This window comes from Onychostruthus taczanowskii, unplaced genomic scaffold, assembly GCF_017590055.1.
Source record: "Onychostruthus taczanowskii isolate IOZ18803 unplaced genomic scaffold, ASM1759005v1 scaffold58, whole genome shotgun sequence".
In the NCBI taxonomy this organism is placed as follows: domain Eukaryota; kingdom Metazoa; phylum Chordata; class Aves; order Passeriformes; family Passeridae; genus Onychostruthus; species Onychostruthus taczanowskii.
The window spans coordinates 1,547,176-1,574,869 of record NW_024503457.1 but is presented as its reverse complement, the minus strand read 5'-3'; the positions used below and the strand labels follow the sequence as shown (position 1 = coordinate 1,574,869).

Genomic DNA, 27,694 nt, shown 5'->3' with positions numbered 1-27,694 from the left:
TTACAAGCAAGCTCCATATTCCAACAAATCCACAATTAATTACATCAGCATTACTTGAAAAGTGCAAGAGGAACAGTATGCATGAAACCCTCAGTTACTTGTTATTAGTAGTCTTGGAAGAGACTGAGTTTAAAACTCAAGATAAAGTCATAAGGCAGAGGATGGACAGATATTTATTTTGTAAAAAAAAATCAAGAGTATGGCAGTGATGTAAATCAATGTATTTGCTTTCCCCCACCCCCCATTTTTAAGTCACTATCTCACTTTTAAAAGAAACCAATATACTGGAAGTCTACATGCTAGAACTTTTTTTGTAGAAAGATTTATTTAAACTCTTACTTGAGCTATGACTTCCAAACATCCTATTATAAAACTTTTTTTTCTTAAACATAAAAAGTATGATCCTAAGCATCATAGTTATTTCATAAGTAGTATTTAGGCTGAACTAATGCTTTATCACCAATTTAGAAAATGAGCCAGTATTAGCTCAATTCATATGACAAATTAAAGTACAAAACTGAAATATTTTGAGAGACTATTCATTTTCTAAGGAAATCATATACTTAGCCTATTTTAGAAAGTCTAAAGAAAAAATATAAACCAATTACTAATATCAGAATTTAGGTGGAATCATCATAGACTTATTGTACAGCAAGATATGAAAACCAGCATGTTATTAAAGGCCCAGCAGTAACTTACCTGATAGGGTTGTATTTTACTTTTCTGTCAAATCCCTTGTTTTGCTCTCCTTTCTTTAAATGTAGGTATATCCATATGTAGAACATATCCTCATATGTTCTTTTTCAAATACTTCTTTTAATATTTAGTGCTCATTTACAGTCTAACTGAAAGCTCATTACTAACAACAGAAGGCTCCACTGCTTTCAGCAGGTTTTGGATCCCATTCATGCTTACCTTGGATGCTTTGTGCAGCACTGCTTGCTTTGTCTATCCTGGTTATTCAAATGTGATTACAACTGTTCTCTGGCCCTGAGGCAAATGGTAAGAGACCTATATCAGTACTACTGCACTTTCCTTGCTCTCCACAGCAGACAGGAATCCAAATCATCCACTGGGAATAGTCCCTGGGGCTGTGTCTTTTCCTGAACCACGCCCAGATCTGTCTGGAAGGGAGCCAGCCTGTCAGGTCCCAGCAAATGCTGGGGATTGCTCTGCACTTGATTGAGCACAGGAGTGAGCTGCCATTCCAAGGACATTCCCTGGCACTGGCTCACTTAGTAAAACAGATACAGCGCTTCACTTTGACAGCACTAGTTACCACAATCAAAAATCTATCTATCTCAGGGAAAAAAAAAAAAAAAGAAAAGAAAAAGAAAAAAAAAATCTGCCTTAAAATCATATGGGGCTGGTGGAGCACTGAACTGTTGCACAGCTTCTACCAAAGCCACATTTAAAGGTTTCATTGTGACTGTACAGGGAGAGCAGATTCTCCCTAGGTCTGCTCTGGTATAAATGAAGTCATGCATTTCTCTCAGTATGATTTGACATGACCATTCTTTCAAGGCACACATTTCTTTTCCTTAATTAAACAGGGAGCTAATGATGAGTTTCCAGCTGAGGAAATTCAGTGTCACAAGCTAGGCAGAATGTATCTCTGTTCTAAAACTGAAACAATCTCAGTATAAAATCAAACATTATTTCCTCATTCATGGAAAAAAAGTGACTTTCTGTAACTAATTATCAATGCACAGTTTTAGGTATCAAGATCCACAGTTATATGTTTTGTATCAGCAACTATGAAAACAGGAAAACATAAATTCTGGCAGATGAATTCATTTAGTACAGAAGAAGTTTTTTGTACCTGTGCTACCATGGAATGTAAAAGCTAAATAGCTCAATTTCCTTAAAACTTTCAGCAGGTATCCAGCAAAATGTAAATTTCAAATCAAGCAGCTTGTCATAAAACATGTTAATAAGAGAGAACTGATGGATCCTATTAACCAACATCTGAAAGTCAAGACTTTGCAGGCAGAAAGGATTTCTAATCTAATCTTAAGTGTGCTCTCACTCTTGGGAAAGTTAGGAAAACACTGAATCCTAATGGCTGACCCTGGATATTTTTTTACATATACTGTGACAAGTGGATGTTCTGAAGTGTGGGGAAAAAATAAAATATGATGATTTCAGAAAATTTGCAGATATTGTTTGATGAAGGAAAGGGAGAAGAAGTTTAAATAAGAACAGGCCAATTTATTTTGGCTCAAATGTTTACCCCTGTGTTTCGTTGTACCTTTTCAATTACACTTGGTGTTTCCTGTTTTGCTCTGACTTACTGTTGAGACATTCTTTGTCTGTGGCATTTGCTAGCTACCCTCAGCACAGGCTGTCTTGGGTGTCCTTTTGCTGGATAAATGCATATTGCTTCGGAGTAATTCAGTTTACTCACACGAAGTCACACCGTGACCCCCAGTAACATGACTGTTTACTTTGTCTGCTGAGAGCTGGAGGCAAACAGCTGCATCTTATTTGCTGAAAGAAATGGAGCAGGCTGAAAACTGTCACGACAGGATTCCCCCAGCCTATTAGCATGTGCTGCCTGTCTCACTCTTTTAGCTGTGCTGCTGGCTGCCACTGCCATCAGAGGCAATAATTATTCATTGGTTTATTTCACCTCACAAAGCCTACACTTACAGCAGCAATTGTCTAGGATTCTCCCCCCACCAATGATGCTCCTAGGAAGGTAGCAGTGAATTTGTACAGTCACTTCCAGCATCCTTTCTCTCTGAGCTGTGCAAGTGGACCTATCAGATGGTTTTACAAGCTACTCCAGAAGCCAAAGCTTCTTTGATGAAGCAGGTAAATACAGAAACAGGCCACTTATTTTGTCAGGAAAGCTGCATTTGTGGAAGCTTTATGTAAACACTGGAAAGCAAAGAGAGGAGACACAGGCCATGAAGAATATCAAGTGACAAAACTCACTCTGCTTGAGGAAAGAGCTACTCTGAAGAATTTTGTGTTAGTTTGATACCAATCAGCCAAATTTCAGAGGTTGAGGCTGGTAGTAAGAAGGAGGTTGCAGAAGCAGCTGCAGGAACTCCTAGGTCTGTTTCAGCCCTTAAGAGCCATCACCTCAATTACAATTTTATAAATCACAGCTCTGGAAAGTACAGAACAAGACCAAGAAGGTTTCTTCTGCTTTCTTCTCTGATGGATTTGTACTGATAGAAAGACAGCACTCTCATTTTACATTTATTTCAGTGTCAATCATTACAAGCTACAAACCTTTCCCTCTTTCCTAGAAGCAATGTCAGGGACATCCCTGGATCAGATAAACTCTCAGAGCTAGTGTGGCAGGGACAACATAAATGCCTTTTTTTACCCATCTGGAGGACTCTGGATTATTTGAATTAGTTTGTTGTTTTTTTCCCCCAGCATGAGACTAAGAATACCATTCTGAAGTGGAGAAAACAGCCTTCTCAAGCATTGGTAAAGGATGAAGAATATCTGGAGAGGCTACCATCTCTCCTGCCTGATAGTATCTGAGCAAGAACTTGGAAAATCCTCTCAGTGCAGCAAGTGAGCTGGACTCCAGTCAGTGTACATGTTTCAGAGACTGGGGATTTATTCATTGCATCTTCTCTAGGAAGTGATCTCTCAAGGCCATTCTGTAGTCCATACCAAACCACAGGGCAGGAAGGAGGGGAGTCCTTGTCCCACTGCTTGGCACAATATCCTGCCTTAGAAGAAACATTTGTTCCCTCCATGTCCCCATGTTCCCCACCTTTTCAAGTCCAATATGAAAAAGAAGTAGTTGATTTTATTCTGTTAATAGTTTTATTTACTGCCAAGTGTGTTGACTGGCTGATCAATGGGTCTACTTTTTGTATTTGCATGTTTAAAAACCTGCTGGTGTGCTGGAAAAGGAGGAGACAATTTGCTAAGAAATACAGCTTCCCTTTTTTAAACTGTTTTCTTCAAGTTTGTGTGTATACAGCAGTTCTTGAACATTTAAGTATGTTTAAGTTTCTCTATGGTATCTCCGTTGTAGAACAGCCTTTACTGCTGGGGTTTATCTGCTGTTGAAAGAAATGTGTGACAAGACATTGTCTCAACCTTCCTTCCCTTCAAACACAATTTCAAATATTGTAAAAATAAACGTAAAAATCCACAAACAAACAGATAGGGGTTTGCTACTTTCAAAAACATCACATCAGTTCTATTTACTGCTCCCAGAATGCTTCTACAGATATTTTTCAGGATATCTCATACTCTGTCAGTGACTGCAACTCAGAAGTCTTGGCAAAAGTGACTGCACTAGACTGAGCAGACAAATTGTTTGAGCATATCCTGAGGAGCAATCCAAGGAACATTTTTGGTTCACCTGTACTGTAATCCTGCCCACCAAATAGGGACAGCTGTTCTGGAAAAATTCTCAGACAACATTCATATTTTGCTTTCCAAGTCACCTTCTAAGACAAAAAATGAATTTAGATATCTATTTAGTTTGTTTTTAAGTTCATTTTGAAATGATAGAGTGATGGTCAATGACACTGCCATTAACTTCAAAGCAAGAACATATGGCTTTTGCAGATGCAGTGTGATAAACGTCCATACTGTGAACAAATACAGATAATCAATGGCTAAAAACTGTCACTAAATGCTACTATTATGTCAGGATTGTTCTGCAACCAGCCCCTAAGGAAAGAGCTAGGAGAAATAATGAAATATAAAACTTCAGGCCTAATTTTATACAGGTTTTTTTTTGTTTTAAAATTTTTCACCACACAAAGGATAAAACTAATTTTCATGCCTTTCATTTAAAAAATGCATAAGAACTCAAGCCAAAAGAGCACTGAACTTAAGGTTTCTGTATTTTTCAATACACTAGTGGGGCCAGGAAAAATGCAGATGTCCCTAACTCCTGTAAATTCTACTCCTATCTCCAGTGCACTTGACTACTCTCTCACATCAGAGTATAGCAGTGTGGAGAGAGCATGAGGGTCAGGGTACCCTCACAATTATGATCAAGTCTTTTTATCAGCCTCTTTTGAATTGTCTTCTCTTGCTTCTCCATCCAGCCCCACAAGGTTCCAATGATGGAACTAGAACATAATCCACACATCCAGGTCGATAGGGTTGCAGAGTTTCATGAGCTGCATGAGTCCTGCCAAAAACTTTGGGTCATCAGTGAGGGGCTGGAGTTTGCACAGCTCTGGGATACCTGGGCCAAGGAGTTTAGAAGTAGCTTGGCTTGTTTATAAGACAATCATTCCCCTAAATGCCAACACGACCAATCTTGAAATGACTACTATTGAACTTATCTGGGTCTAAAAAAAGGTCAATACATTTAGTTGCTAACATTTTCAGCAAGAAGCATTTTACTTCAGTAAGAAGCATTTTTGCCATCTTTGAGGCAGGCCGTTTCTGTACTTTACAAACATTTTTGAAAGCCTGGACATGAGAGAATATTTACTTCTGCACAGAATTTTGGAAAGCTTGATTTTCATTTCAGCCAAAAACAAATATAAATGTCATAATCTTAACATTTTCTGTGAAATGGAATTATTGTTCTCTACTGAGGTTCTTCACCAAAGATAATGCTGAGATGGATGTAAATAAGTTAAAAACAACTGAAGAGTTTTCTCACTCAAGCTGAGAATTTAATTAGAGACCTTCACTAAAATGTATGTCCATATTTCATTCTTCATTATGTTTCAAATGCTGGAATTCCTTTAAAATGAAATGACATGACATTTGCTGCCAAATATCCATATTCTTCTTTGGTATCAGGAACATAAGTGTGGTAAAAATCAATTTTTTTTCTCTTAGATATGGCAAATTTCTCACAATTGGTTTACAATTAATATTGTAGTGGTTCCTAAACAAAGTAATTTGTGGTTCTGCATTGTGAATTACAAATAAAATTCTTACTATTTAAAGAAGCCCATAACACTGTTAGTAGACAGCTTTCTGAACCATTACTGAATTTGGAACTATGATGTCACATCAGATATTGAAGAAAAGACATTGTTATGAAAATAAAAATCCTGTAAATGTCTACCTGAATGATTCAAGTCAAATTAAAAGTGGGATATTATTAAAAACTTTGGGTTTGAAATGCACTAAGCTGAACCAGTATGGTGCAGCTGTTGTACTCAAGTATCAGACAGGATGAAGGGGGCACAAAGTGAAACCAGCTCAAAGGAGAGGATGCAAAAAAGAGTCAGTAATTTAAAAGAAATGCCTGCAGTTCTCAGAAATGGACCATAAAAATGGAACAGAAAAGTCAGTGCAATTACTTTTCTTTAGTGCTTCTCCTCTTCACCAGTTACTTGGTATGAATATGAGAGAGCCTGCAGTGGGTCAGACCAAGGTGCTGCCTGCTCTAGGATCCCTTTCTAATAGCCATAGATAGTTACAGTGTAAGGTCATTGGGAATCAAAAAATGCAGTGATATTTTTCTTTGTGATCAATACAAGCACTTAAAATGCAAAATAAATATGAATTGTTATGATAATAACTTATTTTTTTCCACCTGAAAATTAGACTTGATTTGTTCTTCTAATAATCTTTGGGTTAAAATTATTTATGGTAATCACTCACAAAGCCTCTTTCACATGTTGGAACAGATAACCAAAGCAAATTCCATATTATGTGGTTTTAGGCTGTAACAGCAAACAGTGAAGTCAACCAGAAATTGAAATGCTTTAGTGAAAAAAAAGTCATAACAGAAACCCAGAACAGTCTTCAGCAGTAAAATACACTCATTTTTAGACATTCTGAAATGGAAAATTATTCTTGGTACATTGTGTTTATCCAGAAACAACAGATGTTTTCTGTGATACATTATCCAGATAATACTTCTAGATCAGGAGAAGACTGCGGACTAAGGTGGTATCTTTCAGGCTGTACAGGCTATATAGATATTCTGAAAATAGGAATCACGTGTACTTTCTCTAGACTCTTCTACCCTTTTTCTGCTGCAATATTAGAAACCACAATTATTTCCTCAGAAAAATCACCTAGCATGGGCTGAATGGCAACTGTATTGCCAGCAGTTCTGTCTACTCCTGTGTAATTTTCTGTATAGGGCACCTGTGGCTAGCCAAGAAAGGGCGTTTTTGTAATAAGTTGCATTGAACTCTTACTAGCAGTGCTTCCTCCCACTTTTCTGCACCTACAGCAAGAGATTCAGATTGAGAGTTGCAATTAGTCCATAGGGAAAGTGTAAGTTTGCCAATGGTGCTAAACTGGCAAGAGCAGTTGACTCCCTTGAGGGCAGAGAGGCCCTGCAGAGATGGACAATCAACAACTCTGTGAAGTTTAAAACAAGTGCTGTATTCTGCACCTGGGATGGTGCAACCCTGGATGTACAGACACACTGGGGAACAAGAAGATGCAAAGCAGTGCCACAGGAAGGGACCTGGGGGTCCTGGTGGATGGCAAGTTGACCATGAGTCAGCAGTGCCCTGGCAGCCAGGAGGGCCACCCTGTCCTGAGGGCATCAGGGACAGCATGGCCAGCCCGGCAGGGGAGGGGATTGTGTATCAGGAAAAGGTTTCTCACCCTGGGGGTGGTTGGGCACTGGAACAGGCTCTCCAGGAAAGTGATCACAGAACCAAGCCTGTTTTCACTTAGAGTGTTTGGACAACAGCCTCAGGCACATGATGTGATTCTTGGAGCGTCCTGCACAGGGCCTGGAATCAGGCTTGATCATCCTGATAGGTCCCTTCCATCTCCACATATTCTATCCGACATTGATGACTCTCCTGTGTTTAGAAATCTGATCTGAAAATTAGTCACAGCAAGTCACCCTCACTCCCTATTAATTAAGGCAATTATGTAAAAAGATAATCTCTTTCTGAGAAGTGTGCTGAAGCTTAATTGACTAAGTTTTAATGATTTGAGAATTTTACTTTAAAGATGTAGAAGTTTGATGCCTTGTACAATCATTCCTCCAGCATTTACAAGTAAAAGATAAAAGGTGAAAACACAGGTTTTTGTATTACTCATGGTTTGTAAGTTTTTAGCTTTTGCCACAAAGAAAGTATATCTATTTCATTGTACAAATAGGAAGGAGATGGAGATATGATCATTATCTTAATTAAGTTGCTTAAAACAAAAAGCTGAGTTGCTTAGAGGGAAAAGGCCTGGGATTTCATCACAGAAGCACAAGTAGGGATTTAATTTGCAATCCACAGTTCAGATGTTAGCTGCGCTATAGCTTGCTCTACCTGATAATAAGGGAAAATTATTTACTAGCTATCAAAGGGATACCTGCCTTTGACAGGACAGTACTTTTCATACATATACATTGCATTTTGTTGTCTCCAAGTTGAGATTGAGTCAATCTCAATAGAGGGTATTTGGCAAGCTTTAGTCCCAATGTAGATCTAAATATCTGTATTATTTGTCAGCTGTAGCTATCTTCCTGTGACTTTCAATGTTTGAACTGGAGAATGTGGAATAAGTCACTGATATGTGAAGCTACCTGCTTCACAAATCATATTGAAAATATATCACTTAGGAAGTAAGTGAAGAAAGGATTCACATAGTGAATGGATATCAAGGATACTAGACAAACAATAACAGTGTTGATAAAAATAAATTGTTAACAATCTAAAGTTTCCACACCTCTGCTGTTATTACCAAACCTTTGGAAAGCAATAGGTCACTGAAGAATGGATAGACTTGAATATACATTTAAGTCATACACATTCACTTGTACTGAAACACTAACAATATTTCACAAAACTTGATGCCTTTACATTGGTGACATATATAAAGGAAATGTCTTCACAATTTTTCTTCTTAGGTACTTAGATTTGGGGTTGCAAACTTGAGTATTTTCTTTTCCTCAGACACAGAAGTTAAGTATCTATGTAAATTTTTTCTCAACAAATGGGAAAAAGAGAAAACATTGTGTCTTCATCTCAATAGAATAATGGTAAGAAATTCACCCAGGTTAAGGTAAAATCACCTTGGAAGGAGCATACTTTACTCCTTCTCCTTCAAAATCCACATGAATACTCACTCTGCCAATCTAAGCATGGGTGATTGGTTAGGATTTATTCTACTTTTGTTCTGAAGGTGAAATGATTCCCCTTCGCATGGAATAATTTAATATCAACTGTACCAATTAACAGAAATAACATCACGACCTAGCAAAATCTGAGTATCATTCCTCCACACTGAGGAACAGAAAATTCTGTCCTTGCTCATAAATATTTAACATGAAATGCTTAAACATGTAATTGTCTCTTCCTTATATAAGGAATGTCTTATATGTTGAATAGTAAAAAATATTTGGTTATCCTGCTAAGGGGTGCTGTTTTGTGATCAAAGGATTGAATTTGGTTTCATGAGGTCTACTTTCAAATCTCAGGTCTTGTCTATTTGAGTATGGGCTCTGCACATGACCATTCAGTTTCAGTCTGTCTTGCAAACTAAAATTTTCACTTCCAGAAATCACAGAGAACAAAAAAGACTTGTATGTCTGTGTATTATCACTTATCTGCTCTCAAGTCTCATTTTATATGGGGTAAAAACAAATCCCTGTGTAACAATACAGCTGCAGTTTCAATGACAGCTCTTCCCAACCTTTGAGAAATCCCCTTATCTAGGTTCTTACCTGTTACAGCTTTGCAGAGCAAAAAACTTATGTTACATGTGAAGTATTTTACATGAAATTGCATACTATATGATCTGGATCATTGTTTGAACCAGCAGGGGCTAGTGTTGTATTTTAAAAAGGCCAGGCTCAACCACTAAGAAAAGAAATGTTGCCATTTGATTTTTTTTTTGGTTGTTGCCCTTCTGAAAGACAATGCCCTCAGTTCAGTTCACAATAACTCTTCAGCACATCAGAAAATCACAAATGTGTTCTACTGTAATTCTGGATGAGCTTTTCTCACTAAGAGGTCAGGAGCCAAAAGGACATAAGTGTTCTCAGGCCCTGAAATTACTCCTCCAGGCAAGAGGGAGGCATGCTGGGGGATCTGTCTGTATTGCTCTTGTATTGGCAAGGAGGCTTTCATCTTCAAGGCTGATGATCCCATACAGAAACTCCATGATTCCCATAGGTAACTCTCCCTGACTTCAAAATGGCCCAATATTTTATTTTCTAGTTTTAGTTAAAATTGTCGACGGGTTATAACTTCTGAAAATAAAGGAAACTGCACATTATAGAGTGCTGTTCTAGGCCATGTCTTCAACTTTCATGAAATTCTATTGATTTTTTTTTCACCATATTATTGCCCATACATAAAATACTAAAAATGATAAAAAGAAAGGGAGGAATCTTCTAGGAACTTAACATGCATTAGACAAGAGGTGATAAAAATATCAGAAGTAGCACATGACAACTTCTAGTTTTACACAACTTGTAGGGAGTCATCTCTGATGACTGCCATCTTATTACTTTGTATGAAAGGTTAAATAAATTTTTGCCAGCTGTTACCCTAGAAAATAGATGAACACTTGAAGTACTTGAAAAAAGGCAAATTGTAAAAACACACACATACGTTCACTTGTATTTCTTAGCTGCTTTCAATCCATCTACTTATCACTGAACTATTCATATGTAACTGCACTTAGTATACAGTAGCTTCCTAGCTCATAAAATATTGATTCAGGTTTTTTATCGTATATCTTTCTTGAACTTTGATCTTTCATACTTACTGCTTCCTTGATGAAATATTTAGAAGTACATTTTCCATGTGAAAGGTAAATTTAGAATTTTTTTATGGTACCCTCTGTTAATGCACTAGCTTCACCCCACATGAGACCCAAGTTGAACTCTATCTTGGTCATGTTTAGTTGATCATTGCATTTGCAAAAATCTTCCATTCCAAAGCAACTTTTATTTTAAGGTAAAGATTTTTTTTTTTTGACCTGGTTGGAGTGGTTTACAACACTTTCTCACCAGGTAGGTTGAAAGAGACTTGAGAAGACACATCCAAAGAACTAACTTTGATAGTTACTTCACAGCAGATAAAAATGTATAAACTATACGATAAAACAACATTCCTAACTTAAAAAACCAACCAACCAAACAAAATCAACCACAAAACCATCAAAAAACCCACAGAAAACATTCTACATATATTTAAAGACAGTGAATGTTATTGAGTTATTTTGTCAAAGCAAGCAAAACTACTGTAACAACTCCTTTACCACTTTCATCAATTCGAACACTTAGCATAAGAAAAAAACCATTCTCTTGAAGTTGAGAACTGATAAAGTCTCAGTTCATAGCTCATTCAACATACAGAATTGATTGGCATACAAGAACAAGCAAGGTCCAGCTAAAGCTTTTTCAGTCCTTGGAGGACTCAAGGGTTCTGTCCACTGTAGTTTCTCTGATAGCTGAATGTTTCTTGTCTCAACCTTGATGATAACTTTCATGAATCTTGTAGAAACTCAGTTAATTTTGAGACCTTTATCTCCTTGCTTTATTTGGTCGAAAGCAATTTTGGCTGAAGGCTGCCAAGGTTGTTAGGAATAGAGATATAGGGTAGCAGACAGACATACACTTATACAGTGTGGAGCAGTAGGTACTTAAGTAAATGGACAATGAATAATAAGAGAATCCATCATGTTCTCTACAGGATTGTTTGTATTTCAAAAGTACGACTTGGGATTCTTCCCAAAGAGGTGGCACATCAACAAGCCAACAGAAGTTCATCTGCACCAAGGTATGCAGCATGGGCAAAAACAGGAGGAGCTAGGAAGTGTGCAGCTGGAAAACTATGATAGTTGAAATAATGGAAAGTGTTATTTTTGCAGCTGGACTCAATGATCTTAATGTTCTTTTCAAACCTAAGTAATTCTGTGATCATGTATTGCTTATTTTGAATATGCTGCGCACAGTTCTTGATTAAGACAAGCTGTTTGGACAGATAGAAGTGAAGAAGCAGAGAAAACAGTCTAGAGATTGTCTTATTCCAAATTTTAAATTCACAAAATTTTGTGTTTAGGAGATATTACTATGGGAAAAAAATTCCATATAAAGTGTACAGAATATTTTCAATAGGAATTTTTTTTTTTTTTTTAATCAGAAAAGTAATGGAGTAAAGTACTCCAAAAGCATTGGAGTCAGTGTTGTTATTGAGATGCAGAACCAGGATTTAGTTTAATTTTTTTAATATTGTTCACTACATAACTCTCTGTCCAAGCATTATTTAGGGGACTAATAAAGACTGTATCCCCAAATACAGAATTTCATGGAAATCATGAAATCAAACTTTCAGAGACAGTCTTCAAAGTAAAGCACATCTACCAGCCATATATATTTAATATATTTAATATATTAAATATATTTAATATATTCAATATATTTAATTCAAAGTATTTTTATAATTTGATAACTTAAACTCACTTTTCACGCAATGTAACATCTGTGTTTATTTCATTGAGACAGCTGGAATGTTAAAAGAACATTTAAACTCGTGTCATACAAACATTTTGGTAGAAGAAAACTTGGTATCTCAGACAAAACCTGAAGACTTTTATCTCAGACAAGTCTTACCTCAGACACAACCTGAAACTTTTATATGTCATTTATATTCTATATGTGTTTTTTATGACTACAACAGACCTTTAAAAAAACCCCAAACCAATCAAGGTTTTCATTCTGCATTTTTGCCCACTTTATCAGATTCCAAGGTAAGAAAGTTTTGATGCAGAAAAAATGCACAATACAGAAGCACAGAGAACTGTCTTACCTTCTGGCTCCCTGATCTTACGTCCTGCTGCAGATTTTCGTAGCACACTCCTTCCTGAGTTGAACAAGCTAGTTAACTCATCAAGGGGACTGGTCAATGACCTTGAGTTTGTAGGGCTGTATGAAAATGAAGACAATGAATTTGAGTTCAATTTCCTGTGCTCTGCTCTTGCCACCTTTGGGGAGTAAGGCAGTTTGGAAAATGGAGAAGATGAGCATCCAAGCTGGGCAGGATTGGTTCTCTGAGGTACTTTTGGCAGATCTGAATTTGTACCTGTTTTCCCTGCATTAATCAGAAAACTAGCACAAGTCTCTGGAGGAGATGCAAAATGTGTGGAAGCCCGATAGGAAGCAGGAGGTGGTACAGGAGGAGGGGGTGGTGGCAGTGGAGGAGGTGGTGTGGAAGGAGGAGTCACTTTGGTGGAAACACTGAACACAATCAAGCCTGGAGATACTGGTCTTTCATTCTCCCCTTTCTGGCCTTTGGAGTACTGGGGTGATAATGGACTTGAACCTTCTGACTGCACAGGGTATTTTAGGTTGGTTTCCAAAACAGGAAGCTTTTTGACCTCCAGTGGTGTTAAAGGTGATTCATCAGAAGCCGGTGAACATGTGACAGGGGTTGGAGGGAATACAAGAAGTGGTGGCCTGTGGGGGAGCAAGTTAGGGAAAGGGGCTGGAATGTCACATGAGTCTTTATAGATCAAAGCTGCTTGACTGTTTCCATCCAGTGTTCCATCTTCAATGTTAATATTTTTTTTGCTTTCAAACAACAGAGGAGGAGATCCAGTCACTACTGGAATTATTCCATTACCATTGCTTCCTTCTTCTGGTAGAAAATACTTCATTTCTTCATATACAGACTCTCCTTGTTCTGGACTCTCCACTTCAGCAGAACTGCTTTTCACTGCATTCCCTACCATTTCAATGTAGACAGGCTCATTTTCCTCCTCTTCTTGTGACATAAAGAGATTCAACACGCCGTGTTGTGGTCCATCAGTGGAAGCTGCTCTCTGTACTGTCACAGTATCATAGACACCTGGTTTAACTACTGTGCTTGCTTTTTTTACATCCCCAGGCTTTTGTCCTGGTATTTCTTCATAAGACCCACTAAGCTTTGTATTTGGACTTCGCTTTGGTTTTCTGGGAGGTATTTTTTTCATGGTACTATAGTCATCACTATGTGGTCTTGGACGGGTCAGTACTAGGAAAGAGAAAAAGGTCTGTGTTATTGACAAGATAAAGACAGTTTTTTCTTACACTGGTCTAGTACTTTAAGCCCTCAAATGTTGCCCATTTAGTTATACAATGATCACCAGTCACAAACACACAACTCCAAGCAAAAGTGTAAATACTTCTAGGAATAAAATGCAGAATTTTCAGCTACCCAACCACAGGCCTTTGCTACCTGGGCATATAATCTGTTTTGATAATCTCTACTGCCACTAGAAGATGAGAACTCCCTCTTGAGGAAGTATATTTTGAATCCAAAATATACTTGTGCACTGCAAGATCTGTAACACATGGAAATATGTCCTTGTTTCTCCTGTTGCTCCAAGGGAGAGGGGCATGCTTTCAGCCAGGAGTCAGCACAGCTTTACTTTGACACATATGTGACTGCCAGTAACTGAAATACCCCTCTTTTATGTAATATCTATAAATCTCTAATTATAGGATGATATTATGTCCCTCTCTTCTTTGGTACTGCAGGTGTGGAAATAATTTATAACTTTAGGGAATCCCATAGCCTAAGGGCAAATCCCCAAGTGAGTATACATTTAACTAAACTAGATGTCTCTTTATAGCCTCCAGGCATGTATGTAGTGAAGAGACTAGATACCTAGATGACTGGTCTTTTAAGATCAAAATTAGATGGTATAAATCAGAGCTGGTTTTGGACAAAAACACAAAACTGACATAATTCATGGAAAATGAGTATATGGCAGAGAAACTTGCCCTGTTTTTTCATATATATAAGAGCTCCAAAATTGTTTTGTGAGTATATGTAAGCATGACTGTTAAGACCACACATACATATATAAATTTTTGTTCTTTCAAAACATGTCTGCTAGAACTTCTTGGTAAAATCTCTTGAAGATTTGCACACAGAAAGATTAAATTACTACAGACCTTAAACCATACTAGTTTAAAAGTATGTTGGGCACAGTTCATGTCTCCTTACACAGAGCTTGAAGGAAGAAGTTAAGGAAAATGTACTTTCACTTAATGAACTGGACATGAGAACAGTAATTATTTTGAGAGAGAGAGCTGCAAAAATTTCTATCCATTGTATACAGGACTAGGGAATTATAGAGAGCTTTAAACACAACCTGAAGGATCTTCCTTGATAAAACTTGAATATCATTTACACAAAACATGACAGGGCAGGCTTATCAAGGAAAGCAGAACGCATTCCTTTGCTTCATCTTTTACCCATTCATTTCAAAGGTAAAGGAGAATAGAACAAGTGAACTCAGCACCATGCTATGTGCACCATAATGCACTGAGACGCTTTGGGACACTTGCAGCACGTTCATTCTAAACAAAAAACACTATAACCAAATTATGGCAAAAAAAAAAAAAAACAAAAAAAAAAAAAACCCACCAAAACAAAAAAACAAACAAACACTGAATGCACAAGTTATTCATGTGAGCATAGAGACAATGTAGGAGAAAGTTTAAGTTTTTAAGTCAGTGAAATTCAAGATTCTAGCATTCTGTTTTAGTGATGCAAAATATTCTAATAATTTAAAAGGTGAAATAAAATGGTCAGTGGGGTAGAACAGCTGATTTTGACACATTACTAGTTTCTAGAGAGATTTCTACGAATAGGTTTTGATTGTTGTCAAACAGGGCAATTGGAGCACATGAGTATTATTTGTTGATTTGGGAACAAATGACAAATTGGCTAATTTTATTTACTGCCACTGAAATATTTCAAGGAAGCAGGACCTCTCAAAGGCATTTGACTGTGTTTAAAAGGATCAAAGTGAGAAGAATAAATCAATAACTCAGAGTAACATTTGCGACTGTCTCTGCCTTTATGTCTAACCTTCATTAGCGGTTTCCTTAGAAGCTGCCGACAAGCAAGCACTAACAGCCTCGTAGGAGGCACTCAGTCGTGTGTTGGGGTCCCTCTTTGGCTTGGGAGGAGGCTGTTTCCTTGGTGATGGCAGGCTATTGCTGTCGTCCATGCTGAAAACAGAGTGCAGGGAGGGGGATCTGATGGACGACCCAGCCGCAGAATGTATCAAGCCATCCACTGCCATGGGGACAGGGACAGAGCTGGAGTGAAAGTGCCTAGACATCCGACAGCCGGCAAAGCTGTCCTCAGAGACCTTCCCACCCTTGTCTTCAGCTCTGAAAACACAGAAAAGAGGCCCAGATGCATTATTCAAGCAATAACAATGAACCTGTTCATGCAAATGTAACAACAGCTTTTTGGTAAACAATCTCACAACTCCCCTGCTGTGTCGAGGGGATGTGGGTAGTAATCTTCTGACAAACAAATCCAGATCAAGCTGCTAGCTTTCTTCCATTTCCTGTTTCATGATAAATCAGGACACCGGCCCTTTTTCACACAAATGCAGCCTTGCTTAAGCAGTCTCATATTGTTAACCAGACATTCACTGAATGAATTGTTCACACTTTGATTGCTACACACAATCAAAAGCTGGGTTTTTAATCTGAATGATAATTTCTGGGAAATCCATTTTAATAGAAAGTTACTGAGGCAGTAAATGCTGAGCCTTTATCATTATTTTCTAAAAAGACAACTATAAATTATATTTAGATAATGCAAATCTTCAAAATCATCTTTAGATGACCTTTTTAACCAGCTACATTGGCTGCTTGAGCAATTCCACCCAAATATCCCTTTGTCTCCCAGTTTAAACTTAATTATTAGTTATTAATTTTAATAATAATTGTTATTATTATGATGTTATGTTTAGTTGTTTCAATTATAATCCAGTTTTTCAATTTTTCCCTTTCTGTTTTTTTTTTTTTTTGCTATTTGAATACATATTGAGAAACAACCTTCCAGCTGCTTCTGAAAAATTGATTTTTAACAAAAATTCTTCTAACATTTTATTTCTCCAATAATCAAAACATTGGGACCCTTTTAACTTAGAGTAGTAATGTAATAGATAGAAGATGTCTATACTGCCATTTTTCAAACAAATCCCCAAGCATTTGTCTTTTTAAATTGTATTTCTGCATGGCAAATCATCAGCAGAGCTGAAATTCATGCACAGGATATAGCCAGCTGCCCATGTAGCAAATAGAATAGCAAAAGATGAAAGCATAGTGCTCAGTGGATAATTTGTTTTCACTGTAATGTTTAATTACAGTCTTTCCTACAAAGACATTTCCTCCAATATGTAATCACTGGGATATTTGAAGCTAATTAAGCAGATGCACTGCCATTTTCACTTTTATTAAAGTCATTGACAAAAGCAATGATAGCAAAGGGAGTTGTTCTGGATGAAAATTAAGTTCCTATGGAAAAATAAACATTCACATGTCCAGCAAGTTATAGATACATTCTGTCTATTGACACATACCGATTAACTGCAAATGCTAACTGCCCATTCAGCTGTCTAAGAGAGAAATCAGGGACTCAGTTCCTAGAGAATGGCTCTCCAGCATTTACTGGATTTGTAAAATAGGTACTCCTGAAAATTCTGATGTGAGTTAAAAAAAAAAATTTTCACCCATTTTTAAATAAAAGCATCCTCCTCACAATCAATCTACTTGTTTCAGTGAGAAATCAGGATTTATTAGTCTGGACCTTACTCTATTTTAACACTTTCCTAGCTGTTTCTCATTACCTTGCCAATTTCCTGGTGTTGGTATTTTAAGTCAGAAGAATTTTTCTTTTGTTTGTTTAGTCTGATGAAGTTAAACTATAGTCTATTTATCATAGAATTAGAATATTTCTGTAAAAAATAATTTTCTCAGAGACTTCAATAAGTTCCTCTAAGGTCAGTGCCCCCTGAATAGGATACAGTGGTCTCCTTAACTTTCTAGAGTTAATTACCTGATATACAGGAAGAAAATATGACCTAATATTGATTTGGGATGAGCATATACTTGAGAATCCTCTCGCAATCCTTCCATCATTTCTATTGTTTTCTAAGCAGGGAAGGAATTCACAAAAACTGAAGAGACTCATTAATTCCTCACAGCAGGTGTTTCTCATCTTACCTTTTCTGGCCTTCTTCTGGCCTGTTTCTAGCCTCTCCCGTTTGCCTGGGGTAAGCAGTGTTCATCTCGTTGCGGAGCCGGTCATTTTCCCGAGCAATGTCAGAGGCATTTTGAATCACCAAGTTATCATATGTTTTCAATCCCATATCCTCAGCATTCTGCAAGAAGCTTTTGATTGAGGTGACCTCTTGCTGTTTGATGCTCATCTTCTGCAGCAAGTGTTGGCGAGCTAGAAATCCTCTTACAACTACCATAGTAGAAGGAGAAAATATGGACCAGTGAAAGACAACTAATTGGGAAATTAATATCACTGTGTGTTCTGCTGTAAACATGAGCAAGCCAAGTTCAGTCAGTATCTTATACAAATTAGGAAAGAAATCTAATGTCATCTAAATAATATAGTAAAATTCAGCTCTCTGTTTTCTACTGCCAGTGCTTAAAACAATGTAGTGACAGTAAATTTATAAATTTGAGCTATAAGAACTCAAAATGCTTATTTTCACTGAATGCTATTTTTTATTACATTACAACACAGATGTAATAAAATGCATACATCTTACATATGCATAATGTAAGATGTCTATATAGATATGTACTACGTGTTGTGAAAGCATATATTTACACTGCAATGGTCAAAAGATTGTTTCAAAATAAAAGCCTGGATAAATTAATTGCAGTGAATGCAGTAGGAATTAAATGATTGCTGTTGTTCAGCTTTAAAAAATGCTGTAAGTGTTTCAATGTACCTAATACCCCAACAAAATTATACCCAATACAAGGTTTTTTTTTTGTTTGTTTGACTTAAAGACCTTTCACTGCTCATTTCCTTTCAGCTAAAACAATTAGATTAATGTAATGCAAATTTCTCGAATGTATCTGTCACATCATATCTGCATTTTTCAGTTAAAAGTTTTCACCTACATTGCATCAGCTTCATTTATCTATTAGACTTTTTCTTCACACTCTTTGTCAGCTTCATGCTGGGAAAAGATTTTAGTGCATCTCCTGTAATAGCCTTCTGTAGCACTTTCCTATGTAAGTACATTCATTACAGCAAGTCCTACCCAAATACCACCCAGTATCCTGGATTTTCTGAAGTACAGTCGATCAGAAACACCAGGCACAGGGGCCTCTGTGGCCATAATAAATTGGGCACCATTTTAAAACCAGTGCCTCCAACAGGCGGTGTCAGTATTCTTTGAACCTATGTTTTGTCTTAGAAGGCAGAAAGATGATAACTGAAAGTACTGTATTTGTGTGGGTGGTTTGTTTGTTTTCTTTTTTAAGTTCCACAAGATCATGTTTCCTTCCAGATGTAGAACCACTGCTGTGTATCTCATAGGGAAGAACCTGTTTTAGAATTATTTGTCTGTTGCCTTAAATACCCTTGGTTTACATCCATTTAAATGTATCAAAACCAAGTCAGACTTCATCACTGCTTATTATGGTTACTCTCTTTCTGGTCAATTGAAAGTTCTTCATCAGTGAAGTTAGCAGAAAATAGCCTGGGTAAGATGTTTGTTTGAGTTTGGGGGAAGATGCCAAGAGTGTTGATTGCAGGACAAAGTAGTTTAAATGTGTTAGGTATTTATAACAACACAGTTAAATTTCAGATTTATGATTAGTGCAGAACAACATTAAATGATGAAGAGTCAAGCTGAAATAATCTAAAGGAAAAATGTCAACAGATAAAAATACAATTAGTCTTCTATGAATATAAAATGTTATTGAATAAAATAAACAGCTAAAGCATAGGGTAATGGAAGGTATTTTCTATCATCTTCTAATGCCTTATTTAGACACTAAAAAAAGATTTCTTTTATAGAGATGCTCAGTGCCCAGCTGACAAAATGTAAGCAAGGTTAATAATAATAATAATAATAATAATAATAATAATAATAATAATAATAATAATAATGTAATACTGCTTCTTTCCACAATTCACTGGGTTTGGAAACCTTCAAATTCAGATAAGTTGAAATAATTTATAATAATAATTTATGATAGCTTTGAAGGTTTATACTTTTATAATCACTACCAATCAATGCCTTTAATTACATTCCATAAAATCTGACTTCTTTAAACTCTGAAACATTAATGCACATACCAAATTTACTTGAAAAGGAAATTAATAGTACAGTTATTGTTGACAATTTTATGAGAGTATTAGTAACAAAGATGTTACTGAGACTGAATCTAAGGGTTACTGTTGCAAAAAGAATGAATACATGCATAGAATATTACCAGAGTTCACTGCTCACAAATATAAAATTTTTGAAAGAGCTTAATAATAAAAAAATGCTTTTTCCTAAAATATTCTCTTTGAACCTATCTTCTGCAGAGCAAAAATAAGCATCAAATCCTGGGTGACTTTGGAAAAAAAATCTGTACTTTAAAATAACATTTTTACAAGGGTCTCTGTGTGCTTTCAACTTGACAAAAAATCAAACAAAAAAAAAAAGATTGGTAATACCACCAAGGTTGGTTAAAATAAAAAAATTTAGAGATCAGCTCTCTGATAGGATTGTTAGCAAGCATGAATGAGCAGCTTAGAGTAGCCTGCTAGAATGGTCCAGTAAAGTGAGATCCAGTAGAGCTAATTGTAACATTTAGAGACTGTACAGCTACTCTGAATTATGCACTTTCTCCAAAATGAAGAAGAAACTTTCAATGAAGCTTTCTTAGGAGGGGTTGGCAGATAGACATCCCTCCTTTGCACACATTTTTCATGAACTGAGTAGTTCAGGTTTTTCATTAAATGATACACATTTCTTCACACTTCCTTTTCTATGAGAACGTTTGAAAGATTTTGATTTTGGCTAAAAAAGAACAATTTTATAATCTGAAAAACTGTTGTGAAATGAAACTCCCAGTTCCTAGACTTTTACTGCTCAGTTTCATCTACTTCTGTTGGGTACTGGGTACTATGATTGCCTTGTGAATTTGCTCCTCACTTATGTAGATCTAAAATAATTTTCATTATGCAAATTAAAATAATTGAGGTTAGCACCCACAGGGCAGAAAAATATCTAGTGCTTTAGAGTTCATCTAAGGATGAGGATTGGAATAATCAAAATTCCAGTAGACCATGGATCTGGGTTATGTGAGAAATTTATTAACTATTGTGTATACAATGTATTCAAGTTAATTCCTCATCTACATGAACTCTGATGGAAGAACTTCAGCATGTTTGCCCTTCCTATGGGTACAAACAATTTTCACAGTGATTCAGGTCAAAATGTATCATATGTAGTTCTCATACCTGCAGAAAAAAAAAATATGACAAAGTCTCTAAACTCACAGATACAATTTTAAGTAAAAGTAGTTCTACACAAGCTTTCACTTTAGTTTGACCCCTTTCTTTGCTTGTGTAAGACAAGTTTCAGGATACCAGGAAGGACTTATGTGGTTTGCTTTGTTTTGGGTTTTTTTGCCCAAACCTAGAAGAAGGGATTGCTAGTTAGATTTGAAGTAAAAAGAGTTGATAGGAATTTTGGGCAAGACCTGTTTCCCCTCAAATCTAAGTTCTAATCTAGGTGTATGATGTTACATTTAAAGCCTGATACAGAAATTAGAATCACAGAATCAGAATATTCTGAATTGGAAGGCACCCACAGGGATCATCAAAGTCCAACTCTTGGCCCTGCACAGGACATGCCAAGTGTCACACCCTGCGCCTGAGAGCATTGTCTGAACAGTTCTTGAGCTCTGCCAGGTTTGGTGCTGTGACCACTTCCCTGGGGAGCCTGTTCCAACAAACCTCAAAGCTGCATTGAAGATTCCTTCGGTCCTGTCACTGGTCACCAGTGTCTTTCCCCTCTCCTCCTCATGAGAAGTTGTAGGCTACTGTGTGGTCTTCCCTCAGTCTCCTCCAGACTGAACAGGCCAAGTGACTTCAGCCACTTCTCATACAGCTTCCCCTCACCCTTCACCATTTTCATAGCTCTCCTCTGGATGTTTTTTGACAGCTTTATTTTTTGTTATATTGTGATTATTGACTAGTTTGGCTATTATTCATTATGTTTTCAGGACAGATCTAGCTTCCAAAGTCCCCTGCATGTAAAAGGCAAGGGGACAGAAGTGCATTGGGAGTGACACCTTTACTCACCAAGCATCATTATGTCAGTGTAAAGTATAGGGATACCAATTTTAGGATAATATAAGAGCTCTGCCAGAGCTCTTTGGCATGCTAATTCTACAAGTTTACAATTGCACCTGTTTGCAAAAGGCACTTCTTTCATGAGCAAATGACACGAGGTTGATGTCTAACTACTGCTTACTCATCCAAGTTCCTGATTTTCTCTGGTTTCCCAGATTGTACAAAGCATGCAGGTGAGCCATAGCTTTAAATGCATACTTTTGGGAAAAGTGGCTTTTCAATGAAGGAAGATAGAAGCAAAACGAAGAAAAATATTTTGTAAGGAGCCAAGAAGCCCGATTATCTTCATGCTTCAGTCAGGCTTTGGTGATCTGTTCTCTTACTTTTGCAAAACACGGACATATCTGAGGATGTTTTAAAATTTGGTGTAGGGTTCTTATGTTGAATAATATCGAAGCATTCTGTTTGCAAATTGGATTCTGAAAGCAAATATTTCCTTTCTTTTATAAGTGAGCATAACAAGGGAAAGAGGATAAACTGTTACTGCTTTTCAAAACGCGTAAATGCTATAGGGTAATTTGCAGTAAAAAGTCACGCCCTGTTATAAAGTCAGCTAAACTGCAGTGTCTGATACCTGCCATTCTCCATGTTCATTTCTGAACTGTTACCATTTGTATTTTGCTTACTTCATGTTTTCTCTTGACTTGCTCTTTTTCTCTACATTCTTACAGTGGGGAACAGATAATTAAAATGAAAGGGGTTTATATTTCTTAAGTCTGCAATATTATGTGTCTGACAATATAAGATAAGATTTTGTAATTTTAATTTCCTTGAAATAGGTGAAAATGGGAATTGTTGCAGACATCAGCCAATTAGGTAAGTAATGAATAGTGTGAAGGAAGCTTCTTCAAGCAAAGCAATATTCATATTTTCAGCAGTTATTTGAGACTGATAGAAAATGATGCATAAGTAACAGGAAATCAGGAGGCAGTGGATAGTACCTCCTTTTAAAAATATGTCCAAAAATGTCAGTGATCTTAGGAAAAATGCAGGTGTAAAATGGGGAAAAACAAGCATAAAATATGAAAACATAAAAAACTAGCAGTCAAATAAGAAAGTAGTAAGAAAAGGGGAAAAATAAGAACAACTAAGCACACTCACTTATTAGCTTTGTTTTTAGTGCTGATATATTTGACAATATTCCATTTTTGTATCACTGTTACAATATTTTATATGCAAAAAGAAAGTAAAGGTGATATTAATGCCTTGAAAAATCACTGAACTTACTCTAAAAAGAAAATATTCAAGATCTTCTAAGTTTTAATTATATTCAAGACTTTGTCATAAAATTATTTTTGACCGACAGAACGTGCAAAGCTATAATCTTAAAAATCTGTGTATATCTGTAGGGAAATGTATAAAATACAGCAACTATTCAAGGTAGAGAAAATCTTTTTGCTATGCAGTATTTTGCTCCATATACAAAGCAACAGCTCAGGAATACTTGTTCTGTAACTATTACCTTTTTGGCAGGTTATAATTTTCTTCTGAAGCTGAAGGCACAAATCGTTGAGATGGTCAGCTTGCCAGTACTTAAGAAACACTTTTCGAACTCCTATCTAGAATACAAACAGCAGAGAAATCATCAAGAGATAAGGCCAAAACAATGTCAGGTAAATAGAGATTGCACGTTAACAATCCAGCAAAGGGTTGAAATAATATCTGCAATTTAGGAACAGTACAATGTCAATTCTGTAACAGAAATGCAGTTGTCTCCATGATCACTTGGTTGAATAAAAGCTGTATTTGCAAAGGATGAACAAGCTGTCAGACAGATAGTTCCACTTCAGTTCCAAAAATATCCAGAACAAATAGTACAAACTTCAAGTTAAATACAAGTTGGGGGAAAAAGCATTCTGAATCAAATGTGTTAGACAACATAATAGAAAATAAGGTTTAGGTCTTATAAAGCAGAAGGGTGTGTACATGGGGAAAGGTGACAAGACAAACCCATGCAGAACAGAAAATGGTGAGATAGCCAGTGAAGAACTTAAACTGGAGGATGGGAGAAACTCACTGTCAATAGTGACTATGATTCCTAATATCCAGTAAAGGTATGAATCCTAGTTCCCAGCCTTGCTCACTGAAGCTGTGCTTTGGGTCTCCTTTCAGGATCAGAGACAGAGGGACTCATTTGTGAAAAATAATCTCTTAATTATTGATTCTGGTGTTGCATAGTATCTTGGTTTAATCATCTAGTTCTTGAAGTAACAATCATTAGATGTTCTCGCTCCTTTAGAGGCAAATTTAGCTAGTTAGACCAAAAGAAAACACCGTTCTTTTGATACCTTCTGAACAAACTGAAACAGTCCTATAAAATTCTTTGTATCATCTTCAAAAGCATTCATTTTTAATAGACTTTAGAAACCACACACAGCCTAGCAACTCTAAAATCAGCAAGTAACTGGAAAAAAACCCCAGTCATTAAACCAATAATTTTTCTCAGGAATTTTGTAGAAGTAGCTTTCTTCACTTCATAGAAATAAAAGGAGCCATGCCAGAAAACTGTGCTACCCTAGAATATTCTAGCTTTTGCCTAACTATAATTTTTTTTTTTTTTTTTTTTTTTTTTTTTTTTTTTTTTTTTTTTTTTTTTTATGGCTAATAGGCATACTGATTCATTCATACAAGTCTGGCTAAAATTGCAGAAATTCATTCCAGCTCTTGTTTGTCTCCAGCTTACAAGCTCACTCTCTTCTTACTGAGCCATCCTGCTCCACTAGTGTATTTCACTTTAGATCTGGGAGACAGGCATCTGGAGGGTTAATTGCACACCCTTCCAAATTGTTTTTAACCCAAACACTGTTAGATGTACATCCCTGTAGGGTTGGATGACAGAAAGCCAGGATATAGATTTCACAGCTAAACTCCATTAACTAAATTCAGAAATGATTGTGACAAATTTTTGTCCCTTGGCTTCACTTCTCTCTACTGTAGAGATAAACTGATTTGAATCAAATGTTGTAAAAAGTCCGTAATCCTGAAGTTTGAGCTAATAATGATGGTGCAGTTGTTAGTCTTTTAATTAAAATCAGATGCACTCAAATGGAAAAACTAGAATGCATTTTAATTTTTTTTCCCCATTAGTCTCTCTTTTCCCTTGAAAAAAGTCCCTTTTGAATTATCACCAAGTGTATGCAAGTAGGTGACAAAAATGACGTTTTACTTGTCTCGCCATTATAGAATAAGCTTTTTTTGTGTGGTAGTTAATCTGAGGCAATCTTCCTGAGATCCAATTGTGCACTCACATGCTGCTCTTAGGACCATACTCTCATCTTCATTTTCTTACTGATGACTTGCAACAATTTTTTTTACTTTTCTTTCTCAGCTTTCAAAATTCTCTATTCACCTGGTTATCTTAACCCTTTGCTCATTGAGCAGTTTTTTTCCAACATATCTTGTCAAACCACATTCTGAACCTGCATTATTACTTGTTTTGGCTACTAATATCTTCATCGTCTTGCTTACATTGCCTTAAATACAGAATTCTCTGTAAAAAATAACTGAATTATTATTCATATAGTTAACTGTAATTAAATTATCATGTGGTTATTATAATTACCATTCCATCTAAGCAGATCTCAGACAAAGCCTGAGAACAAATACTTAATAAAATCATATTCCTCTAATTTGATTAAATTTTCCCTTTATACTCCACCTTTCCTTTCCAAAAATCCTCTACATCACACATTTTTTTCCCTCCTGTTTCAGGCCTATGCCAAATCATCCAATTTTTCCTTATTTCTATCCTTTGTCCTTAATTACTCAGAGTTCTGGTTTCTCCCCTTACTACAGCAATACAAACACTCTGACGGTAGAAAAGGGGATGAAAAGTTACACTTTCAAACCTTAAAAAAGGTCTTATTAAGAGTTTATTAAGCTTTAAAAACTCTAGCAGTGCCCATGGCAAAATTAACAACCCCATTTTCAATTAGTCTCATTATTGACACACTGGTTGGTCACATTTAGGCTATATTTCAAATGTATAACTTAAATAAATGAGTTGCAATTTATTATGCAGTGTGCAGTCACAAAATCACAGTCAAGACAATTGCTGAAGCTTATGTTGGTTTAGCTACACGTGTCTGACACTGCAGTCACAAAGCTATCTAGGGGACATGCAAAGCCTTATTGCCCCTTTCTTTCATCCTACACCCTAGGAACAATATAAATGGAGTTATTGTGGCATCATTTATGCTATGAACTTCATTAGTAGGAGCCTGCTACAATTTTTAAGTGAACGAAGAAATACAAAATGTCAATACAAATCCACTTTTACATTCAGATAAAAGCTATTTATAGATTTTTACATCATATGACAGGTCTACAGAGAGCAGAGCTCTAGACAGAAGCATGTACAGCAGAAACTACTATTATATGTTTGATTATGTTAGTACAGATAGAAATCTCTGTTGCTTAGTCTTTGAATTAAATCTGAGAGCCTCTAAGGCTGACCAAGAGAACAAGATAGTCCCACTGCACTCTTTACAGTTCTGGTGTTCAGTGAAAGCAAAAATTCTGAAAAATGTTGGAATTTCACCTGTCACATATCAAAACAGTTTTTGAGGTTGCCACCTGTCTTCATTCTGGTCTCTTTAATCACAAAATGTTTCCTGCGTGCCTAGGGGAAAAAAGGTTCAAATGTTCTTCCACTAAAACACTCTTCAATATTTTTTCTGGACTATGAAGTGGTTTCATCTGAGTCTGAAATTTTGATGTCATTCAGACTCCTGTAAAAGTAAACCATCTGTGAATTACAGTCATAGTTATTTTAATTAGGAAAGCATTAGGGTTTAAAACGTTATTTTTCAAAATGACACATTTTAAAGACTAAATAAAATTGTGGTTGATGACTACCAAAGCTTCAATTGCTGCTACAGGCCAGCTGGGCTTTTTTGGGAAGGAGCTGTTCTTTTTCTTTCTTCTTATTTTTCTTTATTTATTTTAAATTTTTTAATTTTTTAATTTCTTATTTTTTAATTTTATAGAAAAGGTGTAGGATGTAGAAGTACAGACATTCAAAACTATGGAATGGATGCTGAGATCGTGTGTAGGTGGCATGGAGGCAGTATTAGCTCATACTTAATAGGTGTCAAGGGAATCTGTAAAGCTGTTCTTTAGTTTAAAAAAGGCAATTTGTGGGAGTGCTGTGTGTTTCTGGCAGTACTTTCAAAATAGCTACCTACAAAAGACAGAGAACTATAGTCTAATGATATTTTACACAATGACACACATTTTCACAGAGCATTAATGAAATTTAGAAAAAAGCCTTAATACTATTGTAAAATGTGTCTTCTTGCATTGTACATGTCTACAAAGATATTATAATGACAAACACAGGGCACTGATTTTTAAGGACTGAAATTTTATTTTAAAAGGTTTACTCTCTCTGCTTTGCTTCATACATTTTAATAGTCCTTCTTCATAAACTAGTAACAATGCACTGTGGTACATACTGAATAAACCTACATTTTAGCATACTTTATTTATGGCCTTAATATAAAGTATGTGAGTAGTCTGGTATTCAAGCTAGTGACATCAAACATTTATATACATTCTTGTCAGGAGCTGGAGTTTAGGGAGAAAAAATATCATTCAGGTCTCTGGGAAAGGGCAGAATAATGGTCACTCCTTTTCCCTAA

General features: G+C 36.3%; 1 protein-coding gene across 1 annotated transcript in view; it reads right to left on the bottom strand.

Moving 5' to 3' along the window:
• Window positions 1–27,694, bottom strand: part of MYO16 (myosin XVI) — a 278,913-nt gene that overhangs the window by 23,575 nt on the left and 227,644 nt on the right. Inside the window, exons 29-32 of the mRNA XM_041418140.1 lie at window positions 23,515–23,611; window positions 17,894–18,140; window positions 15,738–16,045; window positions 12,687–13,889 (exon numbers count right to left, since the gene is read on the bottom strand). Of these exons, the coding sequence (XP_041274074.1) occupies window positions 12,687–13,889; window positions 15,738–16,045; window positions 17,894–18,140; window positions 23,515–23,611 (1,855 nt within the window). The remainder of the gene's footprint in view (window positions 1–12,686; window positions 13,890–15,737; window positions 16,046–17,893; window positions 18,141–23,514; window positions 23,612–27,694) is intronic.